Genomic DNA, 19,803 nt, shown 5'->3' on the forward strand with positions numbered 1-19,803 from the left:
ACTAAAAGATTTAGCAAGGTTGTAAGCTTCCAGCATTTAGTCTAGAAAAGAAATCCTATTTTACCTAAATTCACCCCCCAAAATCTGTGATCATGCTGTAAGATATCAAAAATAAAGGAGTACTTGTTGACATTTGAACTTACTACTACGTTTCACAGGGAAGGTGGAAGAGGTAACTGACAACACTGGATCCTATCGGCTCCCTCTGTTGTTAAACACAGGAATTAAGCGCAATATTAAAAAACACCCTGTTTTATAAAAGGTCATTTCAATGATATGTCGAACTTTTCAAAAACTGACTGTGCCACCAGAGTACAGTTTCCTTCGGCTTTAGATGCAAAAAAAATGCAAATACTGCAGCAAGAGTTCCATCACATTCTTAATTTACCACATTACTGCTACAGGATCTGGAAGAGAGCAGTGTTGTACGCAACGGCTGTTAAATTGAGCACATTTAAGAACTCTGAAGCTCCATGCACATCCAAGTTAAGGCTGGAACATTAACATCATATCAAAATAGCTTCTAGAAGATTTACATTTTCTGTAGCTTTAAGGTTGTTTAACTAACAACAATCAAGGGACAAGTGAAAAAAATCTTACAGTAGATTACTTTTTATTACGACAATAAGACAGAATTAATTCCTTCAGTAATGGCACTTTATCATCTTCTGCTTATTCTTGTCAATACATACCCGTTTTGAGGTCATTAAATCTCAATTAACCATCTGATAGATGTTAATGAATTCAAAGAAGTCATTATGGCCAGTCACACAGTAAAAGCTTGACTCCTTAAATTGAATAGAAACTGTAGACAGTATTGAACATCCTTATTAAAAATCAATAGAGAGAGAGCATGTGGTCTGGCAGGCTAAAGGAACTGGTAACAAGATGTTTAAAGCCTTCTACTTCTAGGGCAATTATACATCAATTCCAGTGTTGCTGCATGATAAATGGGAAAATTTGACAGCAGTAGCTCCTACCCAACAGACAAGTTATTTTTGTCAGACCTCAGAGCATTAGTCAAATTCATTGATAGCAAAGAGAGTCTAAGGCTTTGTACAACCTGACAGAACCACCTTTTCAGATCAAGGCTAACAGACTTCAGCAAGGAAGCAGAATAAAACATGATTTTTTTTCCTGTAGACTGTGTTCAGGATATTAGTATTCAGTATCCGTATTTTCAGTATTCATAGTGTATTGGTATTCTTGACAATGGAAACTCCTCAGGTTTTGGTTCACTCCAATTTCAGCACATTACAAGAAAAATAAACTCATATTGTACCCGTTCATCCTTTGGCCACTATCAAGAGAAACACAACCATTGTCTGCTATTTCCTATTACTCTCTGTACAATCTAACTCATTTATCCTGCAAAACTATACCTAGACCAAGGGAAGGCAAGTTTTTCGGTTCCATCTTGTGTCCTGCCTAAGAGAGGCTCACTGGATTTTTACAGAACACCACAGAGCAACAAAAATGGAGAGAAAAGAGGTAAAGGTCAGGACAAATAAATAATCATGAATGCAAATAGCTGGGGGAGGAAGGGGTAGAAAGATGAAATAGAAAGATTAAGTTAGGGGTGATAAAGAGAAGAAAAAAGGCCAGGAAAGAAGAGGGGTGGCCTAGACACTGAGACTGAAAGTCTTTCGTACTGTTTTTACCTTTTCTTCAACGGGATTGGAGGTTCCTGATCCAACACTTGCTATAACCAGTTAAGTCAATCCATCATTTTCAGCAACATTGGACCGGTTTCAAAGACAAAATCTCACTTAAGTGCTGAAACATATCATTTTCAGGACTTCTAATAATTTTAATTGCCATTTCTATTCAGCAAAATGATGAAGAATTATGAGAAATAGCATGGTGATACTGAGACAGCAGATGAAACCAAAGTATTTTAAGAACAGTAGTAAGAGGTACATAGATCATGTGAAAATACAGCAACAAGAAGATAGCTAAGATAGCTTGGGAAGTGTACCCTCTAGACTCAAAAGCTGCTTGAGGAACTACTGAAGAAAAACAAGAAAATAGACCAAAAATAGGATTCCCAAAGTAAACCAAGACACACATGAAAAGAACACAAACGCTAATGTGGTATTGTTTTATTGATTTGAACCTAAAAAAAAACGGACTTCCATGACAGAGAAAAGAGGAATATTCTGGGCTCATACGAATATCTTAATGGATATGCCATAAGACTAATTTAGAAGTAGTTTCTTTTTTCATTTCAGATGTCATTTATCCTCTCAAACAGCACAGGCACAGACTGTACAACTTTTGCTACCAAGAAACAAGTTTGAAAAAGGAAGACAATTTAATTTCCAAGTTTGATTCAATCCATAATATTCTTTTTAAGATCATGGACAAGGTCATCCCTTCTAGCAGAATGATTTTCTGTTAAAAGATTACAAGGTTCTTAGGACTTGCATCTGAGCAGTCATACTTTCATCCTAGAGCAGACTCTGCAGTTTACTGGTAAAAGCAGTCAGTGCTGTAATTTTACCTACAACATGTATATGACAAGCAATGTCACTGCATTATCAGTGCAACAAATTACAGTCATCATTTCAGGTTTAACTATGGGAGAATAACTTTCATGAAGTCTGTTTTGTGATGTGACTGTTCTTTAGTCAGCAACACCTTTCCCTGCATGTAATAACTTCACAGCGCTATGAATGCCAGAAGTGAAACTATGATTTGAAGGGCTGGGTGAGCAACTGCAGCTCCATATGCAAGATGCACTATATTAGGAGACCTCTGAGTCAGCACAGAGCCCCACTACAGGATTTGGAGAAAGAAATGCATCCATATGGCTCAGCTTGAAGGGCAGGAGCCAAAACAAATCTGTAAAAACTGAAAGTTTAACAAAATTGCAATCTTGAAGGAGTCAGGATCTACTTCAAGTCCTTATTTATGCTATTGCCCAGCCTCCACAAAAATATTCTCAAATTTTTAGTAATGCTGACAAAGGTGGTAATAATCGTCAATTCCTATCAGGTATATGGAAATACATACTTTTGCCAACCAGAACACCAATGTATACAGCTGTATACAGCTTTTAGAAACTCTTCTATTGACCATAAAAGTAAAGTGTACAGCACAAAAGGCTAATAGCTATTTTTTGTTCAATCCTACCTTGCTGGGCAAGGCAACATGTCCACTGAGCAAAGGAACAGGTACTGTCACAGGAGCAAGAAGGTATAATATCAGAGGTTGGTGCCTTTCACTTGCCTCTTAGGGACCAAGCCAAGACCCATGAATTTTCCAGAGCTCTGTGCAGGTAAATCTTGTTCACTCCTATTATTCTTCGCTTGCTAACTGGGAATACTTCCACATGTAGCGTAGCAGAAGTTTCAGTTTATCAATTATTTTCCATTATTAGTTTTGAAGGCTATCATATTGTCTTTGATCCAATCACCGTTTAAGCATGAAACTCACCTTTGATCCTATTAAGCAAGATACTCACCTACACATGACTAAAAAAGTACCTGTCCTTTACAAATTCTGCTGGTCATAGCAATAAGGAATAAATACAGCCCCATCTCAGCTACCTAAAACTAAATGTACCAGAGGTCAAGGCTTTTCTAGTGTTACTGTTCAACACCTCTCTCACTGCAGAATTTTTTTATGCCCCTAATCTGCTTGAGCCAGCTATCTTCAGTTGACTTTTCTTTCCTTGTTCCATGTCTACAGATCAACTGCCCATTAGAATCACGTACCTGCTTGTTTCATTGCAGAAACATTCCTTCATTACGATTTTCTTCTTTCCACTTCTGCCCTAAATTCACTTTTGTTACAAAGTCCTACTTTTTCTTGCCTGTTACAGAGCTCACAATCAGAGAGACAAACCATATTATTCAGCTCTAATGCCCTACTTAGGACAGGAACTTAGCAGTTCAAAATGTAGTTCTTTTAGCAAATATAGATCTAATTCTAACATGCAGCATATTTCTTCTAGTAGCTACATATGTAGCATATTTCTCCTCTCTGCTTGCTACATCTAGTGTTGCAGAAGCTGATCACTCCTGCCCATTCATCTAGTCTTTCTTCTCATCCCTCCATGGAGCTTTGAGCAGCTCTACAAGAAGCGAAGATGAAACAAGCCTGGAGGACTGGAGTAGAAATCCTGCCTCCATGAGTGCTCTCCAAAACGAAATGCAGCTGCTGAATCCAGTGCCTGATTGACCAGCTGCAGTATTCTGCTATGGGCAAAACCAACCTTCTCAAACCAAAACCGCAGTGCAAATATGCTTTCTTTATAGAAAGTAATCATTAAAATATATAGTGTGTTAAACAAAGCAAGTGGGAGGTTATTCGCATTTGTGCTCATCATGGCTGTCGGGAAACCTAAATATCAAACGGCAACTCACCCTTTTTCCTTGTAAACACACACAAAGCATTCAATCAAATTAAAAAAAAAATTGTCTTCCAAGCCTGGAAATAAATCTTCTGATATTCTGATGAGCTTATACTGCTTTGATGAAAAAGAAATACATGAAAATACAGTGTACAAACTAAGCGCTATTTTTAAACTTACCTGAGACTTCCCTAAAATTCATTTTTTTCCTGTAGAAACATTGCACATGCAGAAACAGGGACTCACAAAGTGTTAGTGAGCTTTGACAGAAGATGAAGACCAAGTGAGCGCGAAGGCCTGGTTTACAGAAATGTTAGGCTTCAGCCAGCTATCTGAAAGATTGTCTAGAGGGCAGAGAAGGTGCCCGCTACCATGCTGGGTTAGCGAGAGGCTAACGAGGACCGAGAGGTGAGCGAGGGTGCTGGACAGACCGCGGGCGGCAGGAGCAGAGTTAGTGTGAGCCCAGGCCCGCTCCCAAGCACCGGGGCCGGCCAGAGAGAGGCGGTGAGGGGCCGGCGGTGCACTTACGGACGCTGCCGCAGACCGCCATGCAGTACTCCTCCGAGTCAAAGTTGTTCCTGTTGCCGCCGCAGCCGCCGTAAAAGAAGGGCGCGCACTTTCCTTCGGCCACGTCAAAGTACCAGCGGGAGATCATCGCGCGGCAGGGACCCGTCTCGGCTTGTTCAGAGCACACCTCTAGTCAGAGGAGACCCGGAGGAACCACATTTAGCGTGAAAACGGCCTTGCCTGGATTTCCACCTACCCAGTGTGCCGAGGCACGCCTCAACACCCCCGCCTGAGGAACAGGGAGCACCTAGGGGGCGTTCGGGGGGAAGAGGAAACCCAAATTACTGGCTGCTTCAATGCTTCCTCCCGAAAACTACCCCAGAGATGGTGCAGGCACATTTTGAAGCGGTTCAGACTCCTGCCGCTAAGCCTCAGCCACAGGCCTGAAAGGAAACATCTGAAAGGATGAGGTGCCAACTTCTTTCGTGCTGGCTTGTAGCTATGCAACCCCCCCTAAAACTGAGTTTCCTAGCTTATGTAAAAGAAAACAAACAAACAAAACATTTATGAGCTATACAGGAGAACAAATTCTCTTCAGGCACCTAATTATATACAATCACTGACAAAGAAACTCCCTCTTGCACCCGGCTCAGTACAGGGGTTGTGATTCATAGTTCAAGGGCTCACATATATAAAATTAGTGCCACAGCTTTACTCCATCCACGGGAAGAAATCTCATCCCCAGTGAATGTATAGAGGGGAAAAAAAAAATAAAACAGTTTGCATTTGTTTTTATTGTGAGCTGCCACAGTCTTTGCCTATAACCTGCAACACATGAAAACCTGAGGGAGAAAACAAAAACAAACTATGCAAATTACAGGAAGACAAAGGAAATTCTGCCCACAATTTGGAATCCAGCCAATTACATGTGTAAACATACAGCCCTTTACCAATAATGTTCCAAACAGGAAAAAAAAAAAAAAAGCTTCATCTTCCAACATGCATATACATCATTTCAAAACCGCATAGTATCAAATATCAATATGCCCCTCTTTTGCTTTCATCCCCCACACTACATCAGCAGACAAACTGGCACGCTCACTAGAGGCGTCTAAATCCTCTGCATAAATGTGAATTTTGTGGAAGGCAGTTCCCCAAGGGTTGAAAGGTGGGGAGAAATATCAGTGCACTGGCACTGGAAATGCTGTGCACGCTCGTCACCTCTAAGACGCTGGCTACGCAGAATCCCTCTTGGGAGGCCCTGTCCTGACAAGTGATCGGCTCTGCACTGTCCCTGGGAGCACCGCTGCTTAGTGCATAGATTTGAGATTCGTCATCAGTAGTTGATGCCTGCCTGCACTTAAATATGTAAGTGTAGGTATAATTTTACACACGTGTTTATTTATAGGTATGGTACATGAATATGCTAATCTTAAGAATCAATTTTAGGGAGCATATATATTTGCTCCAAGAGAAACAGACCCATGTATTTTTTTTTTCAGTTAGCAAAGATATACTACAAATTTTATGGTTCTATATGAGGTGATTTTTGAGAAAAAAGCAAACCAAATTTAATTGTGCAGACCATTAATTACAACTAATTGCATGCTACCATAAGATTAATTATATACTACATTTAGTACACAAGTGGTTGCTCAGATTCAAATAACATCTAGACCTGCCATCCAATTATACAGCCAAACCCTCACACAAAGCTAACTTTGCAGAGACTTGGAAGAGCTGCCACCTGTCAATTAAAAATGAATAGTGACTCATGACATTAAAGAGACAGGTATAATCAAGAGAATTCTGGCTGGCAGGAAATGTCATTTCAGAAAACAAAGGTCTCAACATCTCTGTCTTCCTTTTAGAATGACTTAATTCATGTTGACTACGGACTGACCTCTAACCACACAATAAGCACCTTCTATGTTTCCCTCAAAATACTGGACTTGCTATAAAGTCTGCTATATTTCATTTTGTACTGTTAAGTGTTATCAGGATGGGAACGATTCACAGATTTAGTCTGAAATTTCCTATAGGTACAGCTCTCACAGAAATAGGAGCTGAGATTTTGTGTATATGCAAATAATGTGCAAAAACGAAGGTAACTGTCCATCAAATAACTGATGCCAGTGAAAACATGGAATTAGCTCTCTGGAAACTACAGTCATTTATACACGTGAAGATGCACTTGGACACGCATTCTGGAAACCACTGGGTAGTGCATTAAAAACAGCAAGACTGAAGCACTGGAGCCTGCACAGCCAACCAGATTGCTTTCAGTGAGTCCTAAATGGCAATTATTTCACCACAGAGAGAAATGGCCTACTGTGCAAACCGTTTATGACCTACATGAAGATGAACAGAAGAGGGAAACTGTTCCACGACTGCCCTCACTGAGGGAAGTGTGTTGCTCGTTCGGGGTAGGGAACTTCTTGCTGCTGTCATCCCTTTTCCAGCAGGGCCACCACTGTCCACCACCACCTTCTTTCTGCGGAGGGTTCAGAGTAGTGTTCCTTTAGCCCTGCTTCAGGGGCGAAGGCACATTTTTAAACCAGCTTCAATGCTTGAAAAACAGCCCTGGTTGCTCCCATTGCTGGACCAGTTGCTCCCCCCATGCCTCTCCATATCCCCATCACTTGTACTCATTTAAAAAAGCCACAAATTTAATCTTCAGCTCTACTGCTGTAACTGAGAGGATGGAGCAATGAAGCAGAGATGGGAACTTCCGCAGCTTTTCTCGGGCTAAGAAAAAATTACTGCCATCCATATCCTGCTTCCCTTCCACTAGTACTGAGTGTAGCAATTAAAGCCTATGATGGATGAGCTATGATGTTTTCACAGATATTAGCAGCAGGCAGCATACACTGCTACATGATTCATCAAAGAATTAAAAGCTGTCTTTGCTTCACATAGTAATCCTGTTGCTGAAAACTGATTAAAAGATGAGTTACTTTTTGCCACTGTGTAATTCAATTTTACTTGTTATCACAAATAATTTTTATCCAGTACAGCATTACTGTGAGCTTTGCTTTGTTTAAGGAACTGGCTCACTGTCCCCCTCCAAAAATGCATTTTTTGCCTTTGGCTCTGCAAAACTAAACAAATTAAAAAGGACATGCTTTTGTCACAATTCAGGTTCATAAAGTGGTCTAAACTGTAACTGTTTTCAGATGCTTACAATTTTCACACCATCCCTCTGCAAGAGTAAAACTCCTCATCTTCTCTGTGCCCTAAACCAAAGATTACAGTTGCCAGTTCCTTCCCTCTCCAAAACCTTCCATTTTCTACTTTTTTTTTTGAGATAATCAGGGGAGAATAATTCAGGTTTTCTCATCTGAAGCTTCTTATATACTTATTCTAGTTTCCTGATGCAAAAAGAGATATTTCTAACAAACCAGGTAGATCACTCCCTGGAGAACAGTTGTGTAGCAAAGCTTTTTGATTTGCTTTTAAATTAATACATAAAGTGATATACTGCAAACAATCAACATGGACGTTCACTGTTACTTTTCCTTAGAAATGAATAAGCATAGTTTTCAAGTATGGGGACATTGATTTATAGTGGCTCCACATGACGAACTTCCATAATGCTCACTTACCAAAACGCTGTTAGCAAAGCTAATTAAAATTTATGTGCAAACATTCTAGGTACTTTTGATGATCAATTTTTACAGAGGAAAATATAAAATATGGTTCTGAATGTCATCTCAAAATTTTTCATTACCATATAAATTGGTTCTGCTTGTTCCTTGAAGAAAACTGATTTTAAATCAAAATGAAATAATTGCTTTATTTCAAAATCTCAACTCCACGCTTGTTTTTTTTTTTTTTTTTCACACATGGGACTAACACTTGCTCTGTGAAAAACATCATTTTCAACAGAGGAATCAGAAACAGAATTTAAACTTCTAATGGGAAAAAAAATTAAAGCTACATTTACATACTTCTATTACTGTAAACATTACAGTTATTCATTATTTTCTTCAGGATTTGAGTTTGTACATGATATTTAAGTGATCATGAAAACTACGCTCATTTAAATGCTGGCACAGACTGCTCCAAGCCTCAAACCAGAAATTAAATTTGAAATGATTTAAAAAAAAAATAAAAAGGACGAACTGGAGGAGTTAAAGACTCATCTTGGACCTGTCTTGGAAGCTGGGTTCTATACTTACTTTACACCTCTGAAAAACCTATTCTGCCTTGATGCTGCATCAGAAAGATCCCATCACGTTGGCTTAGAAATATTACTTATTCTCTAATTTAGCTGTGGTATTGGAAAATACAATGTATTTATGACTTTTTCTGTACTATCAGCCCTCGACCTGGACATTGATATTTTCAAGTATATGCAAATAAAATGCTCTCGTGTATTTTAAATATGTAAACCAGCTCAGTAGCACTGGTATATATATTTGTGTTGTCCATGTTGGTATCAGTTCAAACTGTGTCTCATACTCACGCGAACAAGTAATGCACTTATCTGCTTGAGTAAATGGGACCAGAATTTTTTACTCTATCATTTGTATTTCACCAAAGAACAAAGTAATCAATTAATGAAAAGAAGATAAAGGAATAAACCTCTCAAATATATACCATGAGGTATATGCTCTGCTTTACTACGTGCTAGTACATAATGTTATACGTAGAGTAATTTTGGTTTCCATGTCTTCAGGAACAGAGAACTATAGTTTGAAGATATTAATACACACGTATCTATTCTAGGCTCCATTTTTTAACTAGCTGAGAAAAATTAGACAAGTTAAGGAGTAAATGCATACTGTTTTTCTTACACTGTTCTTGTTCCAAAATGGAACGGTACTGTTTCATTCAATGAATTAATCAAAGGGAATATTTAAAGATAATCTCACTGAAACAAAGCCTCCTCATTCTGAATATATAGTTAGAAGAGGCAGCCAAATTTTAGTTTGAGTATTCAAAGACAAAAGCTAATTTCATAGGAGGTTTTTGGAATTAGGAAGAGACAGCTGGGAAGCTGGCACAAGCTCTAGGAGTAAAGTTGGTGCTTTAGCTACACAACTGCTAAAATACTTTCTATAGATAAAGTTAAAAGAAAAAGCAAAATGATGAGTTCCAAACGCTAAACTGAAAAACAGCCTTTCTTAAAACTGTTATTTCCATCCTAAGCAATTAAGATTGGATTTTTCTCTCTAATGTTTATTCTTAATCTACTGGAGGGGGATATTTGGTATATGAGAGAAAAAAAAAAAGTAATTGTACACATAGCTAGAATACAAAGCCTTACAATTTTCATGTGGAACAACTACATGAAAATACATTTTCTATTTATTTGTGCAAAACACAACTACATTTTAAACCAAGGTGCCTAATAGTTACCACTGATGGCCAGAACCGAAATAAAAACCCAGCTTGATTTTTAAGTGTAAGTCAATAAAATTTCACGAATTTATGTATATTTTACAAAAGTTATAATTGCCACATAACATCATAATTATGCCAACATGGCAAGACCTGTGAATACGAGGATTAGCTCAAAAACCCATTCCAGACTTTTTACACAGTAAAACAAAATATTCAATTAATAACTGCTTCAATATAGTAAAGTGACATTTTATCTAGGGAAGCAGATTCCTGGAGTAAGGAAGCAATTCAAATGAAACCACTCTCCACCCTCCAACCTTAAATAAAGCAACACTATTACTGTGTTTAGTATTTAGTACATTTGCTCTTGACCCAAAATATTAATAATATATTGCTTTTTCATCAGCAAGATTACTAAACCCTAAAAAAGACATATTGCAATATATCATGAAGTATCATGTTACAGTGGAAAAGCTGTGCTTTAAATTATAATGTCTAATTAAAAGCTATCAGTTATTTTAATGCAAATCCATTAGGTTAATTTTATCAGCTCTTGCTCATGTGTTACAGTAGATTATCATTCTTAATGAAGATATCATAAAAAAAGCAGAAGAGTTAGCATAACGTGCACTACTTGTATAGCAACGTGCCAATGCTTTCTTAATATGGAATAATACAACCACACATTATCACTTTACAAATAAAGCATACTGCACAGCCTTGAAGGAAATGAAGAACAAGGAAATATTACTTTAACAGAAAGATAATAACCTTTCAAAGGAGAAAGTGGGACAAAGCCATTGAAGGTGAAAAGATCACAATTAATCTAGTATATGCTACTAGTACTCTAGAATTATCCCCAAAAATTACAGCTGATGAGTCCAGTAATCAGGGTTACCCTCCCTTACCTTAGAATAGGTGATAGCTGTCACTGAATGTATTTGAAGTCTTTCAGACATATAAATACACAGCAAAAAGAAAAAAAAAAGTATACTGGATCAATAAAGCTAGGAGCTACAATAAAAATATCAGGCTACTTTTCTCCTGCTAGGAAACCAGAATATGATCTCCTGCTTGCAACTCCAGATTGCAAACATAGTTAAAATTCCATGTCAACAGCACTGCTAAATTCTTTCCTAGCTGTTTGAAGAAATCCAGTTGAATTAGATAAAGCAAAACCGATCGCTGAAGGGCAGCATTATGTGCTAGACGGGGCAGGTCAAGCTTATGCTGAATCTCCCCCATCTGCCAGTAGGTATGCGAAGACGCTGCCAAGTGTTTTTGCCAGGCTGCTGTGTTTGACCCTGCTGCTGTCCTTTAAATGAGACCTGACTGACTGCCATGCTGACGGAAAGCGTTAAGTTCAAATTGTTTATTCTTCGTCATAAGCCAAGAGAGACTGATTTTTCTTATCGCCTGCTGTGCTGAAGGAGAGCAGAAATCATAAACAACTACATGCGACGTGCTGCTTGCTTCAGTCACACACTGCAAGGATGACCTGGAGCCTGGATGGCTCACAAACAGCTTTGCAAAAACCTGCCGTGCAGCTGGGATGGCAGCAAGCTGCTCTGCTGCTTGCACCTGGCCACCAGAAAGTTACCTCCCTTGCTCCATACAGAAGCAGAATCAAGAGCCACACGTTTCTTGCAGGGCTCTGTAAGTGAGCCACACTCTCCTCAGCACAAATTCCGTGCTAACATCTCCCAGTGACCAAGGGTGAAAAATGCTGATGTGACATTAACTCACGCTGTTGATCCCTGTAACCTCAGACCCACCATCTGCTAGATTTAACATCTGAACTCCAGCAAGAGCAGATCTGAAAGTTCAAACTGGGTCTGCCGCTGCACTCCGTATGAACTGAGACGAGAGACGGTCCCTCAGCAAAGACAGGAATGCAAGTATTGCCAAGTCCTGTGCTAGGGAAAGTTTATTTGCACTTCTGAATAAACATTATAGCTCATAAAAAATATGGTTGCTACAGAAAATGAATGAAAAGACTATCCTCCCATCAATGACCTCTCTCATTCTCTAGGCAAGACTGTAACTTCCTTCTCACTGGAATTAAGTCTGGAAGTAGATCCGCTATTGCTGTTTTGATCATGACTCATTAAAGTATGCATAGAAATAAAATCGCCTGACAAATTGATTCTACAATAGTTCAAGTGTCTTTAAAGTATAACATTACGTTTATGCTTTTCAATTATTTACGGCTGATGGCAATCATTCCATTGACTTGGGGAAGAAAAGGCTCTGTACCAGCCCACAATTGGACTTAATTTATGGTTTTAGAACAGTTGTTCTTTGCTGATTTCACATTGAAAACCAGCTCCTCTAAAACTGGACACACCCACTCTCTGTGCTCTTTAATGCTATGACATGGTATTAGCCACAGCTTCATAAAGTACACTTAAAACCGGCTGTAAAGCGTCTATGAAAAGCATCTTAGGATATGTTTTATGAACGGCATTGACTAACACTTAGGAAAAGTAGCCTGGAGGCCACAACAGAGCTCACATCCACAAGGACAAAGCTCCAATGCTTAATCCCACTTGAAGAGGCTTCCCAGATGTCTCCACAGCACAGCCCACTTCCTAACACGCACAGTGCCTACAAGGCACCTCTGGCTTCTTCATTTGCACCGGCAGCAACAAACTTTTCTGTTTGCAACAGCAAGTTCACAGCGGATGCTCACCACAGAAGATCCCGGACCTGCTGGCAGCATCAGGAGGACATGGAGCCCTGAGGGAAGCCTTCTCCCAAGCACGGCCAGGGAAGCAGGAGCAGTGGCCAAGGCTATGAATTATGTGGGCATTTCTACGTTTTCAAATAAACGACCATTCTGCATAATGCAGCTCAGTCAGATGTCACAGGTGCTCAGAGACAGCCTCAGCACCCTCCGTGCCCCAGGAAGGCTGGAGGTCAGAAAGCCTGAGGGGCTTGGGCAGAGCTGTGCTGTGAATTTGTATCAGTAGCAGACTGCCCTCACCCCATCTGCAGCAAGACATACTTCACTTGATCACCCAAGGTGGGAAATTTTATACTCAGGAGAAACAGGACAATAGCTTTTCATCGTTAGCAAGTATGTATATTTCTAAGGGATTTTTAAAAGGTTGCTTCAATAGTTTGCCTCCTATTTTTTCTATTTCACATTCATATTATTATATACTATTTTCCTGAAGGCTAAACATCTTAACCTCTTTGAAATGTCAACCTCAGTAAAGAAACGAGCTCTACCTAATTTGTCCTCATTTCCACTCATCCAAAATCCCATTAAAGTGAAGTGTTCTTTTTTTTTTCCCCTCAATATTCATTTTCCATTCAGAACAGGACGTTTTATCCCCAGGTGGTGAAAGCTCACATATGGAAATATATTTAATTGGTTTAAAGATTTAAACATAATCTCCCCCCAACCCCTCCTCACTGAACTGGCTCTCCAGTAATTGAGCAAAACACTCAACAGACAGAGTTATATAAGACAGAAATGCACAAGACTGCTTCTCCAACCTTAGAAAGAAACATTTGCAAACCATTTTACCAAAACATTAATACTTTTGATGAGGGAGCTTATCTACACACAGACTGAGTAGAAAAGCTAAATGAAGAGACTCGCCCTTTTCCAAGGTATCTCCTTGCCACCCTTCTGTCACGTGCACATGAGAATTCATAGCTAGGAAGCCTCTGCTCCTTTTCTGTACCTGCTCTGCCAAACAACAGCACCATGGTTCACTGCTTCATTTCACTACAAATCCAATCACTCACTGCAATTTTGCCTCTGCCTTCTGCAAGTCCCAACTCCTATCTTTTTTAATCTCATCTTCTGCCATCATCTCCAGCAGTTACTGGTAGAACTGTAAGCACTGCAGAAAAAATCAGTGTCTATCTGAGAGAGATTTACATCATGTGGAATTTTCTTATTAAAAGAGAAATATAAGAACAACTCATTCATATACAGACCATAGAAAACGTGGCATTTAAAAATACTATGCTGCTCTGTTGTGCATGGACTAGGGTGCTACCTCCTGCTTTGAACTGACACTCTCTTCTCCCGTAACAAATACACATGATATTCCACACCTGATTTTTCTGTGTTATTTACTATACATGGCAGTCAAATATTATTTAGTGTTACTTCAATTAAAAACAAATTGAAAAAAAAAAAAACAGAACACCTCTTCAGTTTCTATTTGCACCATATGCAATGACCAGATACCTGCAAAGAATACTTGTATTGGGAAAGGGAAAGAGGAGTGAATTCAACTTGCAAATTACAAAAGACAAAACATAAAGATGCTGCAACTTAGGGTATTTTGCTGTTTGGAACATTTTTTGTCATAAAGGGCAAATACACAAAGCAGCAGGATTAGTTTTCCAGCCCCATGCTAAGTGCCCACGAATTTACCTCTGACAACCTCTTCCACAGACTCTGTAGTTGTGGTGGTAGTGGTCGCAATGCTGGTAGTTCTTTCAGTTGCTTCCTCATACTCTTCCTCTGTCTCTTCAATTTCATCACCATCACCATCGTCATCATCATCATCAGCATCTTCATCTTCCACAACAGTTAACTCTTCGTCTTCTTCTGGCTGTTCTTCTACTACCTTATCATCACTAAATGAAGAAAATGATAATGATATGTCAGCAACAAAATGACTTCAAGGTGGTGAGAACATTTTGTCTGGAAACACTTTAAGGACAGGAAGGTATCTGCTTCTCCCTCTCCCCAGCTTTAAGTAAGAAAAAAAAAAGAATCAGAATCAGTGATGCTGGAATGTCCCACTGAAATCAGAAATGCTTGAAAAAAAAAGAAAAGCTAACATTAGCAATGCTGTGAGAAACCTAGCAGGATGCCAGACTGGAACTCCTCTTTGTACACAGGGACGGAAAAAAGAAACCCTGTCAGCAATACTGTATTTTGACAGCTGAATAACACTCCAAATACACTTGCTTCACGTTGCCATCAACAAATCAATTTGTATTTTGAAAGAAGCTTAAATTAGCTCAAAATGCACTCAGCTCATACGCACATGAAAGCGAGAGTTCCTCAGGATTTTCTCACTCGGGAGACAACTTACCCAAAGGCTTGCTGTGGACTCTACCTTGCTTGACACTCACAGAGGACAACTCAGTGTCAAACCAAGCATCCAGCTGACCTGTAATTCTCTACAGTCACTGATTTTTTCGTCCTGTTGTCAAAATAGTGCTCTGTGAATAGAAAAGCCACTTCCAAAGGAACCGTGCACAGAGCTGTCTGCTTCCACAAGGTTCACTCAAAAGACAACGTCTGAAACATGTAGAACTCTTTTGGGGGAGGGAGGGGACAGTTCACACACACTCATGCTTCAGCTGACTGCTGCTAGCTCTTCTCTTCGCAGTTTTATCTTTTTCGGGCACCTCAAAGGAGACAACAGACAGGACAGCACTGCTAAGGAATTAACATCCAGGGAGGGAGAGGACCCTTCACACTTTGGGCCTTCTGTGCAACAGCTGCACTGATCAAGCGGTGAAGCCTGCCCGGTTTTGCTGCTGTTGCTGCCCCCTCAGCCAACACGTGCGGCTGCTCGGCACGGCAAGCTCGGCTCACTTGTGCTGCGGGGCCAGCGCTGCTGGGGCCTCTGCGGCCTGTAAGGATCTGCAAGGCCTCTGTGAACACCAACGGTACTACACTGAGCTGCTGTGTGAAGGAGGGAAATGTGTGGGCTCACGAAGAAAACTCAAACCACTCGGCTAAACCTCGCCGTATATCACAGCTGCTTTAAATGATAATTCATGTAGATACCTAAAGGCCCAAGGACCTCAATCAGTCTTGGGCAATATGAAGGAATACTGCAGTCGGCTGTCAAACGTGTTTGGTGGCTTAACGTGTCAATCATTTGCTGGGATCATTCTTAATGCTGAATGATATACAGGCAATAGGCCAAAACCCATACACTTACCGACTGCTACTGCGGCTTTTGAAAGGCTTCCTAACACAGTGCCAGCTGTAGTAAGGTCTCAGGTTTGTTAAGCTGATCTTCTACTTGAAATTCACTACTAATGAGTAAATTATCTTTAAATATTCAAACATGCAGTGACTTTTTGTCACCATCATACACATGAGGTTTTGCATCTTTTTTTCATGGCATCGCATATGCTTGAACAGCCTTTTATTTGAAGTTAACAACTTGCCTCCTTCACCTCGTTTTGAAGACTAAGCCTGTAAAATTTCACTTTACAATATGTTGTCTAGTACAACTTTGAAAGTAAACTCAGAGCAAAGAAGAGGACAGTATGATCTTAATAGGGTGTGAGGAAGAAGTTAGGAAATAGTGATAGAAATCTTGCATGCCACAAGACTCAATTCTAGGAAAAAGTTAAGACTCTAAACACAAGTGTGCATTCTGTGTTCCTCACCCCCAAAGATATCTGGCCACCCGAAACACAGCAGAGACTTAAAAGTAATAATGAAACTTTTCATTTGGTGAATCCTAGGCAGGTGATAAAAACATATGTAGTAATAGCTAACTTATAGAAGAGCCTGAAAAAGGGACAACCTGTTCCCATTTTACATGAGAAAGACTGAAAAGGGGGCAAGAACACTAGGTTCTTCTCTTAGTTTCTTGTTTTCAAAGAACTGGATAAGAAATTTCAGCATCTTCACAGTATGGTTTTCCTCCAGCATTCTAATTTCATCATCTCCAAAATCTTCTGCTTAGTTCTTAGTAACTCCTTTCTGAACAATGGATTTCTTCCGTTTTCATTATTAAGTATTTTGCCTTTTTAAGAGCATGAAATAATTGCTATACATACACTGTCACCTTTCAATGGCCAGAGGGAGCTGGATTTTTAAATTCTAGTATCTGTTTCTGATCTCCAGGTTAATGGACTCCTAGTCTTAGCTACGTACAGACATTCAAACCAGGAGTGCTCAGTATGAAACATCCAGGTTTTGATCCAGAGCATCAGATAGGATATGCTGTTCAACATTAAAGAAAACTGTTCTGTCTTTCTCTCCCTCACCTGAGCTAAAAATACAGAAACAAACACAGCATGCTTTAAAGTGCAATTATTTTTCCTCTTCCTTTCACATAAATGATCACACTCAGATATTGGCAAGCTCATAAAGCTAAAAAAAAGACCAAAAAAAAAAAAAAAAGGCAAATGAAACAAAGGAAAGTCAATTAGTCACATGGAAAGCCACTTCAAAAATAATTTGTATGCATGCACCCAATATCCATCTGTTTTTAGCTACACAAAAGCAATTAACTCAGTTATGCCAGTCCCCAGCATTCTGCTGGGAAATTCTCAGCATCAAGGCAAAGCTTTCTGCTTTAAAGGTTGTGTGATGCTGACAGGAGCAGGATGAAAGAAGAGAATTTCTGTACATGCTGCTTGGCCATACCCACCATTACAGTGGACCCTGGTTTCCTCTCCAGTAATTTATCAAAAGTAAATGCCTAAGTGTAGCTCCCACCTGCATCCCCTTTATGAATTGCTTCTTGCTGAAGAACTAGACGTCTGAGACAGTAAAAAAAAAAAAGGCAATAAGGGAAGACTACAACAATTGACAGGATCAGGCTCCTGAAAATATTTTTGAAATTGTGCTAGAATATTCTTTCTGATTTGATCATTCCTAAAAAAACCATATCTCTGCTAGCAACATATATTGCAAGATTCAAATCACAAGAGTACTATTTCTCAGGATTTAATTTATTGCAAGTTACGAGAAAAGGAAATAATGAAAACAGAATAAAAATGGTTTTACCCTAAATTTTGATACCTAAATGGAAGCGTGAGCCTTGCTAAATATTTAAAGAAATAAGATGCCTGAAAACAGGCTTAGCAAGTTCATTTCCCTATTAAACAGGTTTTTAAAACTCTCATTGTACAGAAATGTGTTGCTACGCTGAGGTTCTAAGGGAGCACTCCTGTCTCTCTTGAAAAGTAATTATTTTCTCAGCTATTTTATCTACAAAGACGAGTTAGTCTCCTTCGTTATTAGCACTATTGTTCAAAGAAAAGGGGAAGGAAAGAAGTGCTTTTACACATTCTTAATAAGATTCTCCTTCAACGAAGCTGAATACCAGAAAATAACTGGACTTGCAGTAGTCTGATGATTTTATCATGCCCAGCTATGCAGCACAGTATCACAAACCAAACTGCACGAATACACAACAGTGAGGGACATATCATAGCAAGCTCTAACAGTAAAAACAGCAATAGTTTTACATTAGAAATCAATGCTAGCCCACTATGTCACTTGCTCCTAAGATTCAATCACAGTAACCATGCACAGCAATGCAAGCAGATGTCCACGTCTTCTCAGAGCCCACAGTTACGACACACACAAGAAAAGCAATAAAAGCTTAAGACCACTACTCAAAGGCCAGGGGCCACTGGGAAAGAGGGGGAACTGCAGTAGTTGCCCCAAAATTTGCTAGTAACGGAACTTTGAGCCTTATTCTTGAAGACAGGTTTAGTATAAACAACATTAAATCTCAATGTGTTTCTGCCACAAAGATAGGAGGTGGACTTGAAATTTTTAATACTACAGAAGTACTAATTCTTGTAATAACATGAAAAATTGCCCTTGGTTTTGTTTCTTTAGACTTGATCACAGTTACTGTCCTGGGTCTTCTACAAAGAATATGCGCATGACAGGAACAACAGAAGAGTGAAGTTATACTTCAACTTTTGGACTAAAGAATCAATTTTCCAAACTGGGACAAAAACCTCCCTGCTGCGCAGTGCATAAAGCTGTTTCTCCATGTCATGATAAATGCTTCGGTACCATTTCACTTGTCTTCATCAGCAACACCACAGTGTTGTTTTCCCAGACACCGTGTCTAACTTTTGCATGCCGCTCACCTAAGCGTTCAGTATAAATCCACCATTTTCAGACAAAAATCAACTACAAGATGAATGTGGATGTTGATATTTTTCTCATAAATCTTGAGAGTTTTATTTAATATATGTAGCAGACATGCTTACTTCCTGTTATTATTATTACATTTTACCCTTTATGGTTAACAAGTATGAGTCCATCTTGTTTCTTCTGGAATCACAACATCTTGACAGCTTTTTCATATATTCCCTCGATACCATCCCAGCCTAGGTTTTATTAGCACCACAGACTGCAGTGTCTCGTTTACAAGATATTGTTGACATTTCGCCTTAGCTTAGTGGTGCCAGTGACAGGATTTTTCAAAGGCTGCTCAAAAAAATTACTTGATACAGTGACAAGTTCACAGATTTGCAAAGCCATATTATCATCATCTGAATTTAACAGTTCAGCAGTAAACAATGGAGAGGTAAATTCTTAGGCTTGAATGCAGCCAGGAAAATACTTGCAATCCCCACATACAACATTAGCGTATCTCATTTTCCTGTCAGCAGAGACTTCTGGCAAGCAGAGCCACCACTTTCCTTTAGTGGTGGACACAGGAGTCACCATGCTTTTGAATCTTCTGTTTCAATCTCACCACATATGGAATATTAAAATCCATTCCCTTATCATGAAAATAATGCTTCCCTCAAGCATCCCATCAGTACAGTGGGTCATTAGTAGAAATCATCTACTAGGTGTGATGAAACGCGGTATTTGAAGTTTGGAGGCT

The 19,803-nt window shown here is 39.4% G+C and overlaps 1 protein-coding gene across 4 annotated transcripts in view; it reads right to left on the reverse strand.

The window, feature by feature from the left end:
* Positions 1-19,803, reverse strand: part of APP (amyloid beta precursor protein) — a 244,534-nt gene that overhangs the window by 106,013 nt on the left and 118,718 nt on the right. For 2 of the 4 annotated variants that reach the window (XM_080573112.1, XM_080573111.1), the window contains exons 6-7: positions 14,613-14,818; positions 4,886-5,053 (exon numbers count right to left, since the gene is read on the reverse strand). In XM_080573112.1, the coding sequence (XP_080429238.1) occupies positions 4,886-5,053; positions 14,613-14,818 (374 nt within the window). The remainder of the gene's footprint in view (positions 1-4,885; positions 5,054-14,612; positions 14,819-19,803) is intronic. The other 2 variants (XM_080573113.1, XM_080573114.1) reach the window with 1 other exon arrangement.

This window comes from Anser brachyrhynchus (genome assembly GCF_964034855.1).
Source record: "Anser brachyrhynchus genome assembly, chromosome: 1".
NCBI lineage: Eukaryota > Metazoa > Chordata > Aves > Anseriformes > Anatidae > Anser > Anser brachyrhynchus.